Consider the following 18,220-nt stretch of genomic DNA (forward strand, 5'->3'; position numbering starts at 1 on the left):
GGCAGAAAACTCATCCATCCCTCTGCTCTTGCACTGCCGTCATTTCCATTATGAATATTACACCACCTCCTCCACCCCCACTTACCCCTGTCTCCCCCACTTCGCTCCCCCTGTTACTGGCTGCCACGACACCTCTCTCATAATTCCTCCTGCTATATGGCTGCCGTCAGGTGATGAAATGGTTTCCTTGACCAGAGCGGGGCCTGGCAGTTGTTTTAGTGCTTGGGTTTTAGCAGAGCGATAAAGCATCACTGGCTAACCCCGGCTGACAGAGAGCTATATCTAATAGGCCTGTCGCTCTCATGCCAAATCGCTCGCTGCATTTCAATTAAGGGCTCTACAGGAGTGAAAAAGGCAATATCAGACATGGAATGTGTGCAATTTGGTATTAATACATCCATGCACACAGACACACATAGAGAGTTGATAGAAGAGAAGTAATAAATGTAACATTTAATAATGTAACAAACTTTGTGCTGTTGGTTTGATTCCTTTTCAGCCGTGCAAATAGTGGGGCACAAAGGTTAGTCCATTACTCGTCCAGTGTAAATTATACCTCACTAATTACTGGAGGGATTCATGATCTCCAGACGATATATGATATTAGGTTTGTCCATCCACTGGCTTTTCATTTAGCACCATCATGAGGTTGACTTTACTTGTTCAGAGTTAAATATCTTGAAAAATATTGGATGGATATTTATATCACCTACAGGATGAATCCTAATGACTTTGGTGATCCCGACTTAATTTAGTTTGCCATTTTTCAATATCTATATGATCCTGTAGCAAAAAAAATGCTACAGACGATATATATTACATAATCAATCATTACAAATCAACAATATTTTGTTAAACCTCACCCACTATTTCTCTGACAGCAGCTAACAGCACTAATAAGAATTACAACTAACTAAATGACATGAATGAAACACCTTCTGGACCCAAAAGAATCAAGGCAGAGACAACTTTTAAAAACTCTGAAATATGATACTTATTGTTCTCTGCTACCACAGACCTTTACTATGATGCCACCCTCTGGCCAATTTTTCATTCATCATCACTACTATGGATTAAAAACAAACTTTGGACTTTTATCCATCTCACAATGTGATTCTCTTTACAATGAGCAATACAGCCTCACAGAGTATATATATCATGACTGTACAATTTGCAGTGTTCTTTTTTTTTAAGGGTGAAAACAGTTGGGTTTTTTATTTCAAGCTTGCGCTGTGAACATCACTAGTGCTTTCTTTCCCCTTTTCTGACTCTCTGACTCTTTTCTATGTCTTCTCCTGCTCCAGAAAAGCTTTATTCTCTGTACCTTCTGTTCTATTGTGCAGCAACGGTGCCCTCATCAAAGTGAAGCAAAAGGGCGAGGACAGGGCTCAGCATACAATACAAAGAATAGACTCGGCAACATTGTGTGTTTGTGTGCGTGTGTGTGTGTGTGTGTATGTGTGTGTGTGTGTGTGTGTGCACGTGTGGCAGTCTGACAACCACCCGAATGGCTGATTGAGACTCCCTTTGCTTTTTGTTCATGCAGTCAGCCTCTATTTATAATTATAATAGTTATAATTATAAGTTTTTATGTATACAGAGCTGTTCTCTGTGATGTTATGGAGTGCTTCACTTGGAAGAAAGGCATGCAACAGGATCAATAAAAAACCAAAGTAAAAATGAAATAATGCAATAAAAATACAAGGATGCAACACAGCAGAAAAAAAGGAAGAGAAACTATGATGAACTATATAGGATTTGCATCTTTGCTTTGGTAATTCCACTTGTCTTAAAACCACTTAACGCACGCTGTTCCGTCTACGGGACGGGACGGATGTTAGGAGGTAGCCACAAGTTCTTCTGGATGTTTTAAACAACAACCCTTAAACATATATATTCATGCCGTACATCGTTGGAAAGCTTAGATTGTCCTGATTCATTCAAGACCACTCACGACTTATATGGTTGCTCACAGCCGTAATAGTATTAGCGATTAGCTCGGCTAGCCCCTGAGCTAAGTAAGAAAAGCTGTAATGCCTACATACCTTCAAAGTCTTCCCTTTGTCCACAACGATCATCTTATGACTCAGGACTTTCTGTACAGCTCGCCAAGTATCCATTCTTGTGAAATATGAAATCCGTTTCCATAAAACCGAAATACTTTCCTCAATATGTCCATGTATTTAGTCCAACACGTAACGTAATAACACAAATAACAAACCATATACGGTCCGTTTACGTCATTTCCTGACCTGCGCGTCCATCTCAGAGTACACGTGACTAGATGTTTACGACCGTGAGCCTCTTCTGCTTCTGACGACACCACACACAAGCCAATCGGTGTTTAGGATTAGGCAGTACGTGTCTCCAAAGCCAATGAGGACATGGCTTTGATTGACTGCTGTTCTAGCCTATGGAAATATTCGGTGAAATGAAGTAGATAACCTTTTAGCCAATAGTCTGAGGTTTCCAACGGTGTATGACACTGGCTGTCCATAAACAAACTCCAAGCGTAACCGGCGTGAGCCCTGTGCGTAAAAGAGTTGAACCATATATCATTACGCACTCGGCATTTTGGTACACGGTTGGTTCTTCTTCGACTTAACATATGACTTACACCAAAATAAACAGATAGATAGATAGATAGATATGGCCAAACAAAAAAATATGGTTATATGTAATAATAATAATAATATTAATAATAATAATAATATGGTGTCAGCATTCATTAGAGACCAAGATTTTGATTGTAGGCAAAGGGGATGTGAAGTTATAGGTGTTTGATTGCGGTTATACAGCTCTGGTAACCAAGTGTCCATTTGGAGTCTCCAAAAAGGACCTGAGGAAAACGCATGGACATACCTGTTGAAAAATAATTCTGAAAAATTCAGCTTTTGGTCTTTTGACTCCAAATTTGGACTGCATGAAGCCAAGACATGTGGCTGTGGCCTCATTGTGTCTATATCCTGCTGAGAGGTCCCTGAATGTCTGTACACATGTCATTGTAAAGGCAAACCTATGGGCGAGTAAACAACCCCATCATTGTAACCTCTGCCACTCTTTGTCAGTAAGTCACAGAATCACACAGACACTTTTACAAGAATCCTGAGAGTGTTTCCTTTCCAATGATACCAGACATATCTCTGAGTCTCAAACTATGTGGGATCTGTGCTGCTCACAACTTGGGCATGTCGTTTAGGCTAACAGCATAAAAAACAGGGGCGTGTGTTAAGTGGTTAAAATCAATGCAGTAACGATGTATAGGCTCAAAATACTATATAGCATCTAATAATATATGTAGACTGGATGAAATGATTTTTTTTACAGTGTGCCAGTTTGACCAATAACTTTTTTGAGTTATGGGTGACATTTATTGTTACCTATACAGTGACAAACTTAAAACCCTAACCCTAAACCTTTTTTTCAAAAATATGTTTTAATTGGGCGTTTTGTTTTGTGTATCCACTAATCAATTCCCCTGAAACCTACCTCCCTTTTCACATTTAGTGAAAGGTGTGACTTAACACCAAGTGCAAGTTGAACGTCTAAAAACCTCACAGTGAAAATTTAACACCTGAGTGACAAGGTGATCTTTCCTTTCAACAACAATTAATTCTCTCTCTCTCTCTCTCTCTCTCTCTCTCTCTTTCTCTCTCTCTCCCTTTCACTCTTTATCTAAAGCCCACAGTGAGCTTACAAGATACACAAGCCTGATCCAACACACATGATCTAGGATTTCCAAAGTGCCACCACTGACTGCTGCACATCCTGTCAGGCGATGAAAGAGAAGAAAAGTTCACTCTAACCTATGTCAGTATGAGCATTTAGGTCTTCATACATTCAATAAATTATATAGAACTATATAGATGCTAAAAGGGACATAACCCTGTCGACCATGGCCTTTTCACTGAGGGTCTTATCTGGGTTAAAGGTCAAATGTTTTGTATTTATTAAGGTTAAATGCAATGTCACTGAAAAAAGAAAAAAAAGCTTATAAGTCTAAAGTCCTGCTAGATCACAAAATAAAACTTTAAGAACTAACAACATCCTGATCATTTTTTCTCCAGCCAAACCAGCTGTGGAGATAAAATGTTAAGTTTGTCCTGTGATTGGCGCCAGATGAAAGGATGATGATGAAAATAACAAGCTGTCATCCTTAAGGCTGATCCTTGAGATCAACAAACTACATTTTTGTCTGTCAGTCAGTGGAAGAGCATATGACCAGGAATGTGTACACCTGTGCACACATTAATGTCTTTGTGCATGTGAAAAAGTTACAAAAAAGACAGGGATGGTGCAGAGAAACACTGCTGCGCAGAACCACTAATGGTCAAAGACTCAACAGGGTACTTTCAATACTGAACACCTGCAGTGAGCAGTTATTTTGGAGTCAATAGGGGGCAAATCCTACTGTTTATGAAGTCATATGATTGACAGACCAGGCTAAAGATTTCTGCTTAACAAACTTGTGCTCTTTGGAGTTTCCCTGTAAGCACTTATAATAATGTTTACATTTAGTGTTTCTCACCAAAATTATGTGTATCCTTGAGACCTAACAAACTACATTTCTGACTGTCAATCAGAAGAATCATGCATGACAGGAATGTGTAGGGTCCGCATGCTCCTGTGCACACATTAGTGTCCTTGTGCATGTGGAAAAAGTTACAAGTTAAACAGGAACTGTGCATAGAAGCACCACTAATGGTCAAAGGCTCAACGGGGTGCTTTTAACACAGAGCACCTGCAGTTAACAGTTATTTTGGCATCAATAGGGGTCAAATTATACTGTGTTTATGAAGTTATATAATGGAAAGATCAGGCAGCATGAACATAAATATATTATTTAGCGATGAAGTCAGATGGCTTTCACATCGTCAGTCACGCAAGTACAACCTGACAAGCCTGATCGCTATCAGTTGCAGAGTATGGAGAGCATCTGCAACCTCTGTGAATGCAGCATCTGTCAGTGTTTCACCGCACTCCACCACACAGATTGATGTCATATGTAAATGAACATCCTGAAGTTTAGCTAGATGCTGTCAACAACTTAACAGTAAAGGCTTCACAACAAGCATGTTGCTGCACCTATATTCAAACAAGAAGTAAAGAACAACAAACCTGAGCTGAATGATTAATCTAAACCAAAAGGTCTCAAAGTTTTCAACATCACTGACAAACAATTTATGTGACTGTACTCTTAAACATCTGCTTTCATGCATGCTAGGCACAGCATGGGTGTCAATATAATGATAACAGTAATTATACAAATAATTGTGTCAAAAAATCATGACTAACTCGGTTCTTCATAAAATTCATGCTAATTAAAACGCTGCTGGCCAGAGGAATTGGTGTTAATTACTGTGCACAAATCACACATAACTAACAATATTCTTCTAATTATCTAAAAACAACATGTCAAATCTCCCACAGAACAATCTTAAAAATAATTTTATCACCCACAGCAAGGACTCAGTCATTGCTTCCTTACTTTTCTCTCTGTCAGAAAAGTGCAATCAATGTTATAAAAGCCCCCAGGCAGAAGTCTCTTACAGCCAGAGGATAATAGGATGAGAACATTTCCTCCAAAGTCAAGAAATACTGTGGTGAGCAAGACAAATACAGAGAGGCCAATTAATGCAAAGGAGACATACCTAAAAATACACACACACATACACATACCTCACACTCACCAAACAGGCTGCTTATCAGAGGCTGGAAGAAGGAGATCAAAGTGGCAACGGCAAAGCGTGGCGAGGGAGGGTATGAGATTGAGACGAGATGCGTGATGTGAAGGAGAGAGAGAAAGCAAGGATCAAGAATGGAGGAGAGTCAAAGGAGCAGGAGGAAGATTGATAAAGAAAAGAGAGGAAGAGGAAGAGGAAGAGAAAGAGACAGAGAGGGAAAATGAGACAGAAATGAAATGCTCAGATCCAAACCGTATGTGAGGAAGGCAGACACAGTCAAAGATTTAAAAGCCAGAGTTTTTGGATCTTGGTCTGATGGATAGAATAACTCCCTTGAGTGGTGAAAAGATTCAGATAAAAAAGACAAATGACAAGGGCTGATAAAATGTTCGGAGTGTAGAGGGAGGAAAACGGGGGGAAAGCGGTGTGAGGTAGACTGTGACAAGAACTTTGAAGAGGACTTAAAACAGGCGGCATAATGAAGGATCTAACATGGAGGAAAAAAACCTGAACATCAATGCTTTTAACTGCAGGTTTGAGTTTATTGCTGGAAGGGACAGGTGCACTTCAAACGACTTTTTTGAAGATGGAGACATTTAATTTTTTTTGTTCTTGCAACTCAGAACTGAGAAGTTTTATTCCGTTGGCTCATCCGACAAAGTTCAGCCTCTTTTGTGAAAGTCAAGGCTACATTCACCAACGAGGGAGACCCTTGGGCAAAATGAACTCTATAGGCAGCCTCGGAGCTTACCCCCCACATTTCCACCATCTGTGGTCAAGAACCTATCAACTACAGCAAGAGACTACACCTGGTGACTTTATTTCATTTTAGAAAAAGAAATTCCTTAAACCAACCCAAAGTATATCATTGAGTTTGGGGTAATTCTATTGATAACCAGAGACTGTGTATCAAGATGGATGTAGTGAGGTGTGATGTCACCCATTAGTTTATATTGGAGCCAGTTTGAAGCCCAGAGATGCAGCTCATGGTCAGCAACATTAAGTCAGCTTGGAGCCAGGACCTTCCAGATAAGATGAGCGAGGTGTTACCTGTCTCGCATTGGAAACACACCACACTACCTCAAACCACAGCAAACACTAACTTATTAGAAACACCAATCACTGCACATTTAAGGTAATGTCAGCTGTGTTTAGCTACTAAATTAAGCCAACTCATTAAATATTAAGACTACAGTCTGACTCATTGCAAGTCTCGGAGGCAGGGACAGCAGCAGGCAAGTAAACTGTTAATCACTGTCAATCAACACTGATGCAAACATCAAGGCCTACTACAAGTCTTCACATATTCTAAACCGGGCAATCTTTTTTCTGTGTTTAAACACACTATATTTTGATCAGAGGGCTGATTTTTGAAGTACCACAGGATACTGAAACCCTGTCTTGAGCTGGACTCGTCAGTCTTCAGTCTTCCCCTTGACCTCTCTCATTGAGGAGGTGACCAATAGGCCAGACCACATGATCTGATCACTACAGCATGTGCTTTGATAAGCTCTGGCTTCAACCCAACTGTTTTATCTGTTATACCTCCTGGTATCCTGCTGCTCAATATATTGACATCTCTGTGAAAAATGGATACCTGCTGGATTGGGGTTATAAAAAGTAGGCCAACCTAATCCAACTGAGAAATTATTACAGAGGAGCCAAGATAGTCAATATCTGTCAGAATTGTCCTTGATGGATAGTTTCACACGATCAATCTAGTTGGTCAAAGATGAATTCCAGCTGTGCAAATTATTCCCATTTTCTTTCCATGTTACCACAGGAAAAGGGAAAGTCTGTCTTTTTCTTACAATGAAAGAATGTCAGACAGTAAACCTACAGCTGTTTAAATCTTTACTGTATAATTATGAGTTGTTTTAAGATTCCTATACTCGTCTGCATCTTGTGCTACAGCTATACTGTCATGAGAAAAAGTCTCTACGATATTTTGTGCTTGAATTAGTACAAGAAAAGGCTAGCACCTATTCATTTTAGATGATGTGCAACATGGAAAATTAAAATATGTCATTATCCCCTCGACATTAAAAAACAATATAATTTGCAATTTTCCTGTGATTTCCTTCAAATCACAGAAACTAAACAAACAAAACACGTTTTCTTCTCAGTTTACAATAGTCAACCACACTGATGCCTCTCATTAGTCTGAATTTTTAGCATGTGAATTGTGTGTGTGGGCTTCATTAAGTGTATTTTTTGTGTTTTCACTGATACAGAGATGATAATGTGAGAAAGCATCAATTAATCAAGTATTTTAACAGATTATTTTAGAGCATTTTTGGCATTTTTGGTGTGAAAATATAATTATTTTGAAAGAAAATGTTATAACAAATCAAGCTGATCAGGTTCTATGTTGAGTTTTACTCTTCAAGAATCTCAACTTGTTCTCTTGAGAAATGTGTTATGAAAGTTAGAAAACCCTTCTTTCAAAAGCTACTGCATAACAATTGTCAAGGTTTTCATCCTCCAGAGATCAAAAGTAGTTGGGAGATTATCCGGCTGGTAGATTTCATTTGCTCCTGTCTTTCAGATAGATTCGCCTGGCATAACTTTATACAAATATCCACAAAGCCTGGTTATCTTATCTGCTGATGACATGCAGCCAGCAACCATTACATCCTGCTTTATTTGTGTGGCACACGCTGTTATCCTGCGTCATGTAAGATACATAAGCATGTTTGATGGTATAAAAGGGGTCAAATATGTGACTTTATCACCTCTTACACAAACAGAGATGCCATTTAAATAAAGGTTCAAATGCACCAAATTAAGCTGGATAGCCATTTTCTGATAGATTCAACTCTACAACTATATTTGTCAGTCTAATTCGTATTCTGTTCAGTTTTCACACAACTCAACTCATCATATTGTTCAAACTGCAGAATGATTTTTTTTTTTTAAATAATGAGGAATGAGGATTTAAGGATTTTTTCCCCACCTGCCCAATATTGCTGCGAAATCATGCTCAATTGGATTCAAATCATGCATTCTTATTTCTTTGACAAACCTCTCGGATGCTTTTAGTCACTTTTGAATAGTGTCATTTAGAAAAAATAATGTTATTCTCACTTTGTTCTCTGACAAAATGACGGCAAGCCGGGAGGTAAAATTGCCTGTGGAATGTAATTTCACCTACTTGTCACAAAACAGCTAAAAGTTGTGAAGTGTGAAACTATATTTGTATGTGTGTGTGTGTGTGTGTGTGTGTGTGTATATATATATATATTTGTTGGAATGAGTATGTTTATGTTGTGCCGCAGTTGAATGATTTAAAGGATTGGTGGGTTTCTGAGTGAGTGATATGTTTCAGTGCAGGTTTGTAGTACATTAAGACTAATTCTGCTGCAGGAACAGACTGTGGCAGCCATAAATCAAAACTAGACAGTCAAAGATCTGCATGTCCAACCTGGTGTGTCTTTTTTTTTCTCCACTCAGCCTCCATCTGTCCTGTCATTCTCGGCTGTTTACTAAAAACAAACGTGATACTTTTTATACTCTATGCTGTCCTGAAAATCCTTCTCAGCGGTGCTGCGAGAGAAATACAGAGGATCAGTTTCTCGCCTTTTGGTGTTTCGGTGAGATTCTGGGTAATCCTGGCACACGTTGTGTAGAAAAATGTGTATAAATGTATTGGAAGCCCTAAATTTGAAATTCCCTCTCATTATGCTGATGTTATTTGTGTCACACTGAGCGGAAAAGCTCAGAAAACCAATTACAGTAGAAAAAAAACACAAACTTGTTTCAGGGTTTTTTGCCCAGAAAATCTTTTGATGTGGAGTCAGTTACACACACTGATACATGCTCGCTGCCTTGTCTCTTACACAGTATGAGGCGCCACTCTGCCATCATTCAATTTGTTAAAAGGGGACACAGCAGGAAATCTGACAACTGCAACACATTCATTTGTCAGATACATATATTTGTGTGTGGATGCTGCCTCCCTGTGGTGAAGATATTTATTTCTCCCTTTAGCTGTCCTGCTCCTGAAGTTTTATTCTGTACATCAGTTCATCTCAATTACACGACAGCATTAGATGAACATTATGATGCTTCAGTCTGTCACACTACAGCAGCTGCTTTTTGTTTCTTTTCATCATTTGGCATCACATTAATGTGGAAGATAGTCATTTAATGTAGGAAAAGTAGACTTTCAATGTCTGAATGTAGATTTGTCTGATCTAAAATCTAAATCCTTTCAACTATTTCAAACTCTATAACTATACATAAAAAAAGCTTTTAACCACAATTTCCAGCTGAGTCTGTAACTGTCATAATGAACCAATATAACCTCTAAGCATATTACAATCAAAAGAGATCAAAGTTAATGCGTCCAGTGTGGTTAGCGACCCAGCTGGGCGTTTGATAACAGAGGGTCTGTGATAAAATATGAAAATCATTCTTAATCTGACTAAAAAAAACCCTGAATTGTTCAAACATAGCTGCATTTAATCATAGAACTGACAGACACAGGGGCAACTCTTTACAGAATTTGTGCTTTATTGACAAAAAAAACAACATAAAACAGATTGTACAGTTTCTACTGTTGATTGCAAAAGCAGTGTTGATCCAGCACCTCTACACAGGACACCTCCTCCCATCATCATGTTCTAGCTAGCATGACTGAACAGCACAGTGCAAATCGCTTTATTCATCTACCCACTGAGTACCTTGTATATGGACAAGGCTGAAGACAACTGGCAGAAGGCGAGAGGAGATTTAAGAAAAAGAAAAAAAAAAAGTGGTATCATGTGGCAGTTATGGCATTTCAGTAGAAGGCATGAGACGGCAGCAGTAAGAAATAAACACCATGTGGCTGTGATAAACGGGAAAGAGCTGTGACTGACCAAAAAAACAAAAACATGATCTGTTTTTTTTTTTTTTTCATCAGTAGTCATGAGAACATCAGGCCACAGTGAGCGTGCAAAATTTCTGATGAAGACTTCACCAAGCATCTGACAAGGAGAAACTGAAAAAATAAAGTTTTAGTGAGCAGGAGGGAACACAGTCGTTACATTTTGCCACAAGAGAGATCATAAAGTGATAGATAGAGACTTCACCGAAGTCATAAAACAAAGAGGGCCAGCCCCAGGATTTCTGCATAGCAAAATCTGGGCAGTAGAAAGAAGTATCGTATCAAGGTATCGTATTAGACAAGTTAAATATAAAGTGATGAACAAGGAAAAGGTCTGGCAATAAAAGCTTCTCCATTACATATATTAGTACATTCTAACTCTAACCTGAACAATATACAGCACGTGTCTTCATTTTAATGGCTTAAGCACATGAACAGACCCCTCTTCTGAAGAGTATTCACCCTCCTTTGACTTAATGCTTACTTTCTCAACATTTAATAGGGATTTTTACCTCAAATAATATAAAACAGCAAAATTAAAAAGGCTATTAAGCATTTCTGCAAAGGGAGCAGAAATGATAGGTGATAATGATTTGTTGAAAATAATTCAGACTACATTTTCAGTTTCCAGTGAAAATGTGATTCCTTCCTCTGTTAGATGAAATTCATTTGATATAAAACAGTAAGGAATTTATTGACTTTATGTATTTAGATCAAATTTCCCAACGTTTCATTACTGATGGTGTACAGTAATTTACTTACAGTACATCTATGATCACAGAGACCATTTCAACATGAGGGGTAAACAGTTTTTGGAATGACTGCATATATATACATATACACGTTTATATGAATCAGCTTCTCCTAGAATGCTGCTTTGTTTGCATACTTTCACATTTACCACACATGCTTTGAGAAGCAAATGCTTTGTGTGACGATTCGTAACTTGGCTAACTGCTGAGAGACAAATGTTACAATTAATCTTGGGGTAAACAATAAACTGATATAATTAAGCTTTATATTATAGAAAAGTTACATTTACATGTAATTATTCCAAATCCTACAGTAAGTATTGAACATATTAAGACAGTATGCAAGAGGGAAAACAAAAAAGCAGGTGTAGAAGTACTATAAGGCTGAAATACTCACCAAAAAAACCCCACCTCTAATAAACCAAAATATTGTCCCAAGTTATTAATTTAGAAAAAAATATGACAAATATAATTAAAATGATATCACAAATAGGAATAACTGATTCAAAAAACAAACAAAAAAACCTCTCTATGCAGAAACAAAGAGGTTCTGAACAAACATGATTCTATCCCACAGACCGAACACCCCCTGCTCTCCAATTGGCCTGTAAAAGCAAGAGAAAGCGTCAATCAAGCTCCACGACAAAGCACGGCATCTCGACAATGCGACCAGCCAGGCAGGAAGGCCAGCCGGGTCAGTCTGTGTCTGGACATATTGTTCTTCTGATACGCCGATCAGAAAATGTAATCTCGGGTCATCTTGAGGGACGGCATGGCCTCGTTGACGTTCTGGTCCAGGCGATGATACTCCACGGTGTTGCGAGAGCACAGGCCGTCCTTCCAGCGTCGGCTTTGAGCCAGGAGGAAGATCTGGGGGGGGGGGGCATAATACAGATAGATAGATAGAAATCAAATTAATCTGATTGATGTACAAGTGCTGATCAAGTAAAACATTTTCTGGTTGACAGGCAAGCAGAAAAGATCAAAGACTACATAATTAGAGTCTTTAAATCAGCTGTAAAATCCAAAGTTACATCATGATATAGATTTTACTACCGTCACCATTTTTCACAAGGCCGAAAGAAATTGTCCCTCCAGACCAAAGAAGGACTGCATGACATTTTCTTTGAATCTTTAACAACAAAATCTGTGTTTTATAGAGCTGCATTGTGATTATCTTTACCGGCTATTAGTTAAATTAAATGTGGAAATGTAAATGTGGAAGACAAAAATGGCCAAGAAAAAAAACAAACAATTTAACTTACAACAATAACAAAGAACATTCTCTCAGGTGAGAAGCTAGAAGCACCAAATGTTTCGCGATGGAGATTTAAAATCACAAACCGTCTCCACAACTATCACAACTTACTGCTGAGTAAATATCAACCCACGCAGACGGGACCTGTTCTGCATTACCGTCACGACAACACTCACCTTCCTCTTGTTGTGATAGGTGATGTAGACGATGGCCACCAGGAAAGCCAGGATGACCAGATGAAAGAAGAAGTGGGAGTCTTCGTCCTCGGTGGTGTAGCTGTCGGGTCCCTTAATATGGATCACATCCATGCCGGATGGCTGTTGCGGCGGCTGCCTGATCTCATTTCGGTCTTTGTTGTCGTTGTTGCGCACGAGCTCGTATTCGTCATCGTCGTCCCCGTAGGTGTCATCGTCATCGTCATCCTCTTCAACTGGGTATTCAATGTGAGGCGCTGGTCCTTTGTCACTGGTCTGGAGCAGGTCTGGGTCAGTGTCCTGCACTGCGGGTGGGTTCTGGGCATCGGAGAGTTTGGAGTCAGAGTCAAGGGTTTCTGGCTCTTCTGTTACAAGTTTGGTTGGTTCAGGGGGTTTGAATAAGGTGGTGGGAGCTTCTGGAGTTGAGGCAGGCATGTTTTCAGTGGTAACGGGTCCATCTGTTGCCTCGACGCTGCCTGGCTTGGGTTCTACTGGTTCTGGTACTTTGCTGTCAGGTTGCGCCAGTGTGATATTATCAGAGCTTCCAATGATGACCACTGGATCTTTATCCTCTTTTGGTATTTCTGGTGCAGCTGCTGCTGTGTGGTTGTCTTCAGGAGTCTTTACTGGTGCAGTTGTGGAGTCATTGCCGGAGGGTGCTGTAGATATCTTAGATTCTGGTGAAGCTGCTGGACCCAGGTCAGGTGTCGAAGGCTTCACCTTAACTTCATCCAAAGTGGTCAGAGGAAGATTTTCAGTCACATTTACCCCTTGAGTCACTGTCAGATAAGAGGAAACAACACAAGACATATTAATGATAGTTATTAATTAAACATTAATGATAAAACATTCCTTAAAACACTAGGACAAGAAAAGGGCCACTGTCTACGCCTGCCTGTTATTAATTGAGTATATCTGAATTCATTTTATTAATGCTTGCAGTAGAGTACACAGCTACAGAATTGTACATCAAATACAACTTTAAAAACAGAGAGAACATAAAATAGGAACCAGATTTTTTTTTCAAATGAAAAAATGTATCAGATAATGTTACAACATTGCTAAAAAACATGTTCGAATAAAGAAAAATGATAAATTTGTAAGTTTAAAAGTTTACTTCCTACAAAGACTGCAATCTCAATACCTGCTCACCTGCTACATTTTCTATATGTGAGCAAATATATAGCTACGATTTGAAAAACAGTTGTTAAAACCTGCACATTATAAATGTAGTCTTGCCCTGATCATCCTGTATGTATTTATATTTACTTACTTTTAAAAAAAAAAGAATGTCATGAAATCTTAATACTTAACAAGCACTTGAGCCCTTAAGCACTTTCAGTGAATCTAAAGTAACGTATTAAGAACATCATCACATTGAGCCAATTCATGTTCTTTCAGCTGAATCCACTATGTACTCTCGCTACAGATATTTATAATGTCATACAACCACACTGTGTGATCTCACCAGCAGCTAGGACTGGGAAAAATAAGCTCTACCCCCCTCCTCCTCCTCAGAGAACTGCTGCCTAAAAATGCCCTGGAGCCAGGCAGTTAACCCTCCAGCTGCTGAGAGGACATTTGTACTAAACAGCAGGTTGTTTGTGTGTATTTGACCTACTCTCATAACCAATGCTGACAACTAATCTCCTTCAGGACGCAATACAATGTGTTACTGAAAATTGTACTGTGCTGTTATGCCTCCATCAAACTTAAATTCAAATAAGCTTTATTGGCATGACAGATCAGAAATCTATATTGCCAAAGCAGTACATAAGATTACTAACATTAACAGATTATTACAGATAAATATATAATATGAAAATATCGACAAACATATCAAATATAGTTAGATACTTCTCTCTCAATTAGAAGAAGCCTTTCACAAAAAGTTTAAAAACATTGGACTATTTAAGTTTATAAAGATTTCAGTATAACAGACATCACATTTTCAGTTATATACTAAAACATAGTACCCTTATTTTCAAGAATCCCTTCAGCTAAAACCTTTTCAGACTGTGGTATTAAACGAGAGCTCGCTCTGCCTCCCTGCATCAATGACACCATTTACCCAACAAGTGTCAACGATACCTCATCCTGTGGGACTAGGAGGCGTTGCCTGGGAAGGGACGGGAGGAGAACACTGGGGATTTGAAGCAGGGAATAAGACGTCCCCAAGAGAAGAAAGGAGACTATTCATACACATGGGCCACGGCCAGCATAAATAATCACTGAACAGGAGATCTTTGTGGCAGCAACGGTTGTAAGCTTTGCAGCACGAAACAGCATGTTCGCAATTCAGCATTTAAGACTGAGCAGCTCGGTCACACACACACACACTAATATTTATGGCAAAGTATGTTTAGAGGAATTCCTCAAATCACACATCTCATTAACAAGTAACAGAGTGTCTTCTTCTACTCTTGGGTCAATTTTATATCTTATAGATTAAATCCTGGATACAAAGTCCACCAACTAACTGGACGTAGATTAGCTATTAAGTGTTACATTCATTTTCGATAAATCTGTCAATTATTTTCTCAGTTAACCCATTATCTGTTTAGTCTATAAAATGTCAGTAAATGGTGAATATGTCGATCAGTGTTTCCCAAAGCCAAACATGATATCCTAAAAATGTCTTTTTGGTTTCCACAGTCCATAACCCAAAAGATATTCAGTATTAATGTCCCGGAACACTAAAGAAACTATAAAATATGACATTTTAACCTTTAACCGTTAAAAAAAAAGACTCCAAATCATAAATCAGTTATCAAACTAGCTGTCTAAACATTGAAGCTCAACATATTTGTATTTCAAGTTAAATAAATATCAAGCAAGGTGACGAGTGATGGCGCTAATGTCATCCTCCCTCTGTACAAACAGGTTTTATTATCCTAACCTTAAGCTGCTTTCAGGTAATAAAACACACAAGGACCAAACCCATAGGGTGTAGGGACAGCATATACAGAATACATCAAGATCTGATTTCATGAGCCGATACCAAACAATATTTAGGTTTTAAACTGTTTCTATAACTTTTAATGCTTCAAAAGATCAGTAAATGGTGCAATCTGATACTTGTCAGATAGTATACCAGTCTGTTGGGTTAGGATTGTAACAGTGATATTATACAAAAGAAACAGGGCTGAGGTTTGGGTTTTTTTAAACACAGCAAAAACAATACTACAACCTGACCGAGGCCCCAAACACACACACACACAGTAACACCACATACAATCTTGAACTATTAAGAGTAGAGAACACAGGCCAAGAAATCAATATCAATGACCTTTTCACAACTGATGTAAACCAATAAACTGCATGGTGTGTCCAAAGTCCATTAATGCAAAGACAAAGACTCCCATTGAGTTACATTTTACAGCCATGCAGTAATGTGGTTCCACCTCATTGATGGTTAACTTCAAAAGGTTTTTATTTAACGTTAATGAGTAGTGGGGCTTGGAACTGGACTGACAGGGGGCTGATTACCAGCTCAGATATACGACAAGGACATCTGGATCCAGTCACTATCTGACCGACACAAATCACTGCTGCCCAGAAGGCCCGAGGGAGAACACAGAGTATTTTAGTGATATTTTAGTGGTGTTAATATGATTTCACAAACATTTAAGTTAATGGGTAAAACTAAGTCTTACATTCAGTGGCTAACATTATACATTTAGCTACACTAGACTGTTATGCTTGAGGTTTGATCAGAAAAATGTGACTTCCTCTTTGATGGTTTTGACATGCTTGTTGGTTATGAATCGAGGGTCTGCAGACAGCTTAATGGTTTCTGGTATGAAACTGTCAGTGCGAACAAGGCGGGAACACTACAAGAGAGCATTTGTTCTCAGTACACGACCACAAAATATAAAAGTAAATTGAAAGTTAAAATAAGAATATATTTCTCTGAGATCACACACTTTGACTCTTACAGTAATACAGTGGCTCAAACAATACATGCGTCGTCTTTGATCTGTATTCATGTTGTTAGATGAGGTTAATGAGCATTAAATATTAATTTTTATCAACTCCTCAGGCTAGCAAAGCAGTGATATATTAAAATTGTGCCTGCTGTTTGCTTTCAGCTTTTAGTCACTCTTCAGACAGTTACAGTGACTTCATGAAATCGAAAGCAAATGATCGACTTTGAGGACATGTGAATGACTTTGGATTCATCTTAAAAGAACAGCCAGGGGACCATATAAATACTGAAAGGGGGGTTTCCTTGCCTGTAACCCTTCCTCCTTTTTCTTACTGACAATTAACAGATCCCCTTCAAAATGTGTATCAATGTAAATGAAGGGAGGGACAAAATCCATGGTGTTTCCACACAGTCATTTTGTGCAACACCCCATTTAAAAGTTTATCTGAAGCTTATATGAGACTTCAGCAGTCTGAGTTAGTCAATCTGCCACATGTACAGTCTTCTAAGCATGAAGTTCCCCATTTGTGTTTCCCTGTTTAGCTGTGGTAGAAGAATAGTAACAAAAAAGCAAATATAACACTTAAAAAAAAAGACTGTAATGAAAGATATCTACTTGACTTGACACACAACTTTGATATCAGCTTCAGATAAAAGTTTAAATACATTTTTGCCCAAAAAGGGAGGCTTGTTGTGAACTTTGCCCCAAGTCACTAACATTGTAGGTGACTTAGGAATCTAATGGTCAATATAAACAGGAGGAAAGATTATGGCAAGATAAACCTACTACTTATCTGTTCATTTGGTATGGGACTATAGCTGAAAATGTGTGAACCTGTCCTTTAAGACATTATTATGGGAAGTTAAGTTTCGCTTTCACATAAAACAAAATAATGTGAAGACGTCACTGCTGTCATCTTAACACAGCAGTCGCATTTTAGCTTCACTAAAAGCATCTATCTGGCTATTTTATGAATCTGAAATGTACTCAACTTTTTTGAAAATACTGTTTTATTACTCACTGGACATATTACAGCCTGTCAAAACCCCTCTCATAAGATTTTTGTTGCTAGCATGGCGTACTAGCCAGTTAGCTCCAGTGGCTAACCAACTAGCAGTCCCTGTTATTTGGCCACAGACTGGTTAAACTGCTCAGATATTTTTATGTAAGTCCGACATACCTCCTACAGCGCTGGGTACCGGGACTGCCAGGCAGCCGCTGACCAGAACCTGGAGAAAAAGAACCACAGAAAGACCGTAAATGTTTCTCCTGCTTCGCCCCATCTTCCTGCACGTCGCCATGTTGATGTGCGAGTAAATGAGGAGGTGTGGTTTATGACTGTGTGTGCGTGTGTGTGTGTGTGTGTGTGTGTGTGTGTTTCAGAGTGAGTGAGTGTGTATGTGTGTGCGTGTTTGTTTCAGAGTGAGTGAGTGTGTGAGAGTTAGTGTCAGAGATACAGAGTGTGTGTGTGTGTGTATGTGTGTCGTTTCAGGGTGAGTCACGTTGAGGAAAACAGTCTTGACTCACTCTGTT

At 38.8% G+C, this 18,220-nt stretch overlaps 1 protein-coding gene across 1 annotated transcript; it reads right to left on the reverse strand.

Moving 5' to 3' along the window:
* Positions 1-10,177: 10,177 nt before the first annotated feature.
* Positions 10,178-17,995, reverse strand: c13h5orf15 (chromosome 13 C5orf15 homolog). The gene is made up of 3 exons (XM_053331912.1): positions 17,868-17,995; positions 12,741-13,537; positions 10,178-12,176 (listed from the first exon to the last, which is right to left on the reverse strand). Exons 1-3 carry the CDS (start codon positions 17,986-17,988, stop codon positions 12,042-12,044), a joined length of 1,053 nt encoding a protein of 350 aa, XP_053187887.1. The 5' UTR covers positions 17,989-17,995; the 3' UTR covers positions 10,178-12,041.
* Between the last annotated feature and the right edge of the window lie 225 nt (positions 17,996-18,220).

This window comes from Scomber japonicus, chromosome 13 (assembly GCF_027409825.1).
Source record: "Scomber japonicus isolate fScoJap1 chromosome 13, fScoJap1.pri, whole genome shotgun sequence".
In the NCBI taxonomy this organism is placed as follows: Eukaryota; Metazoa; Chordata; class Actinopteri; order Scombriformes; family Scombridae; genus Scomber; species Scomber japonicus.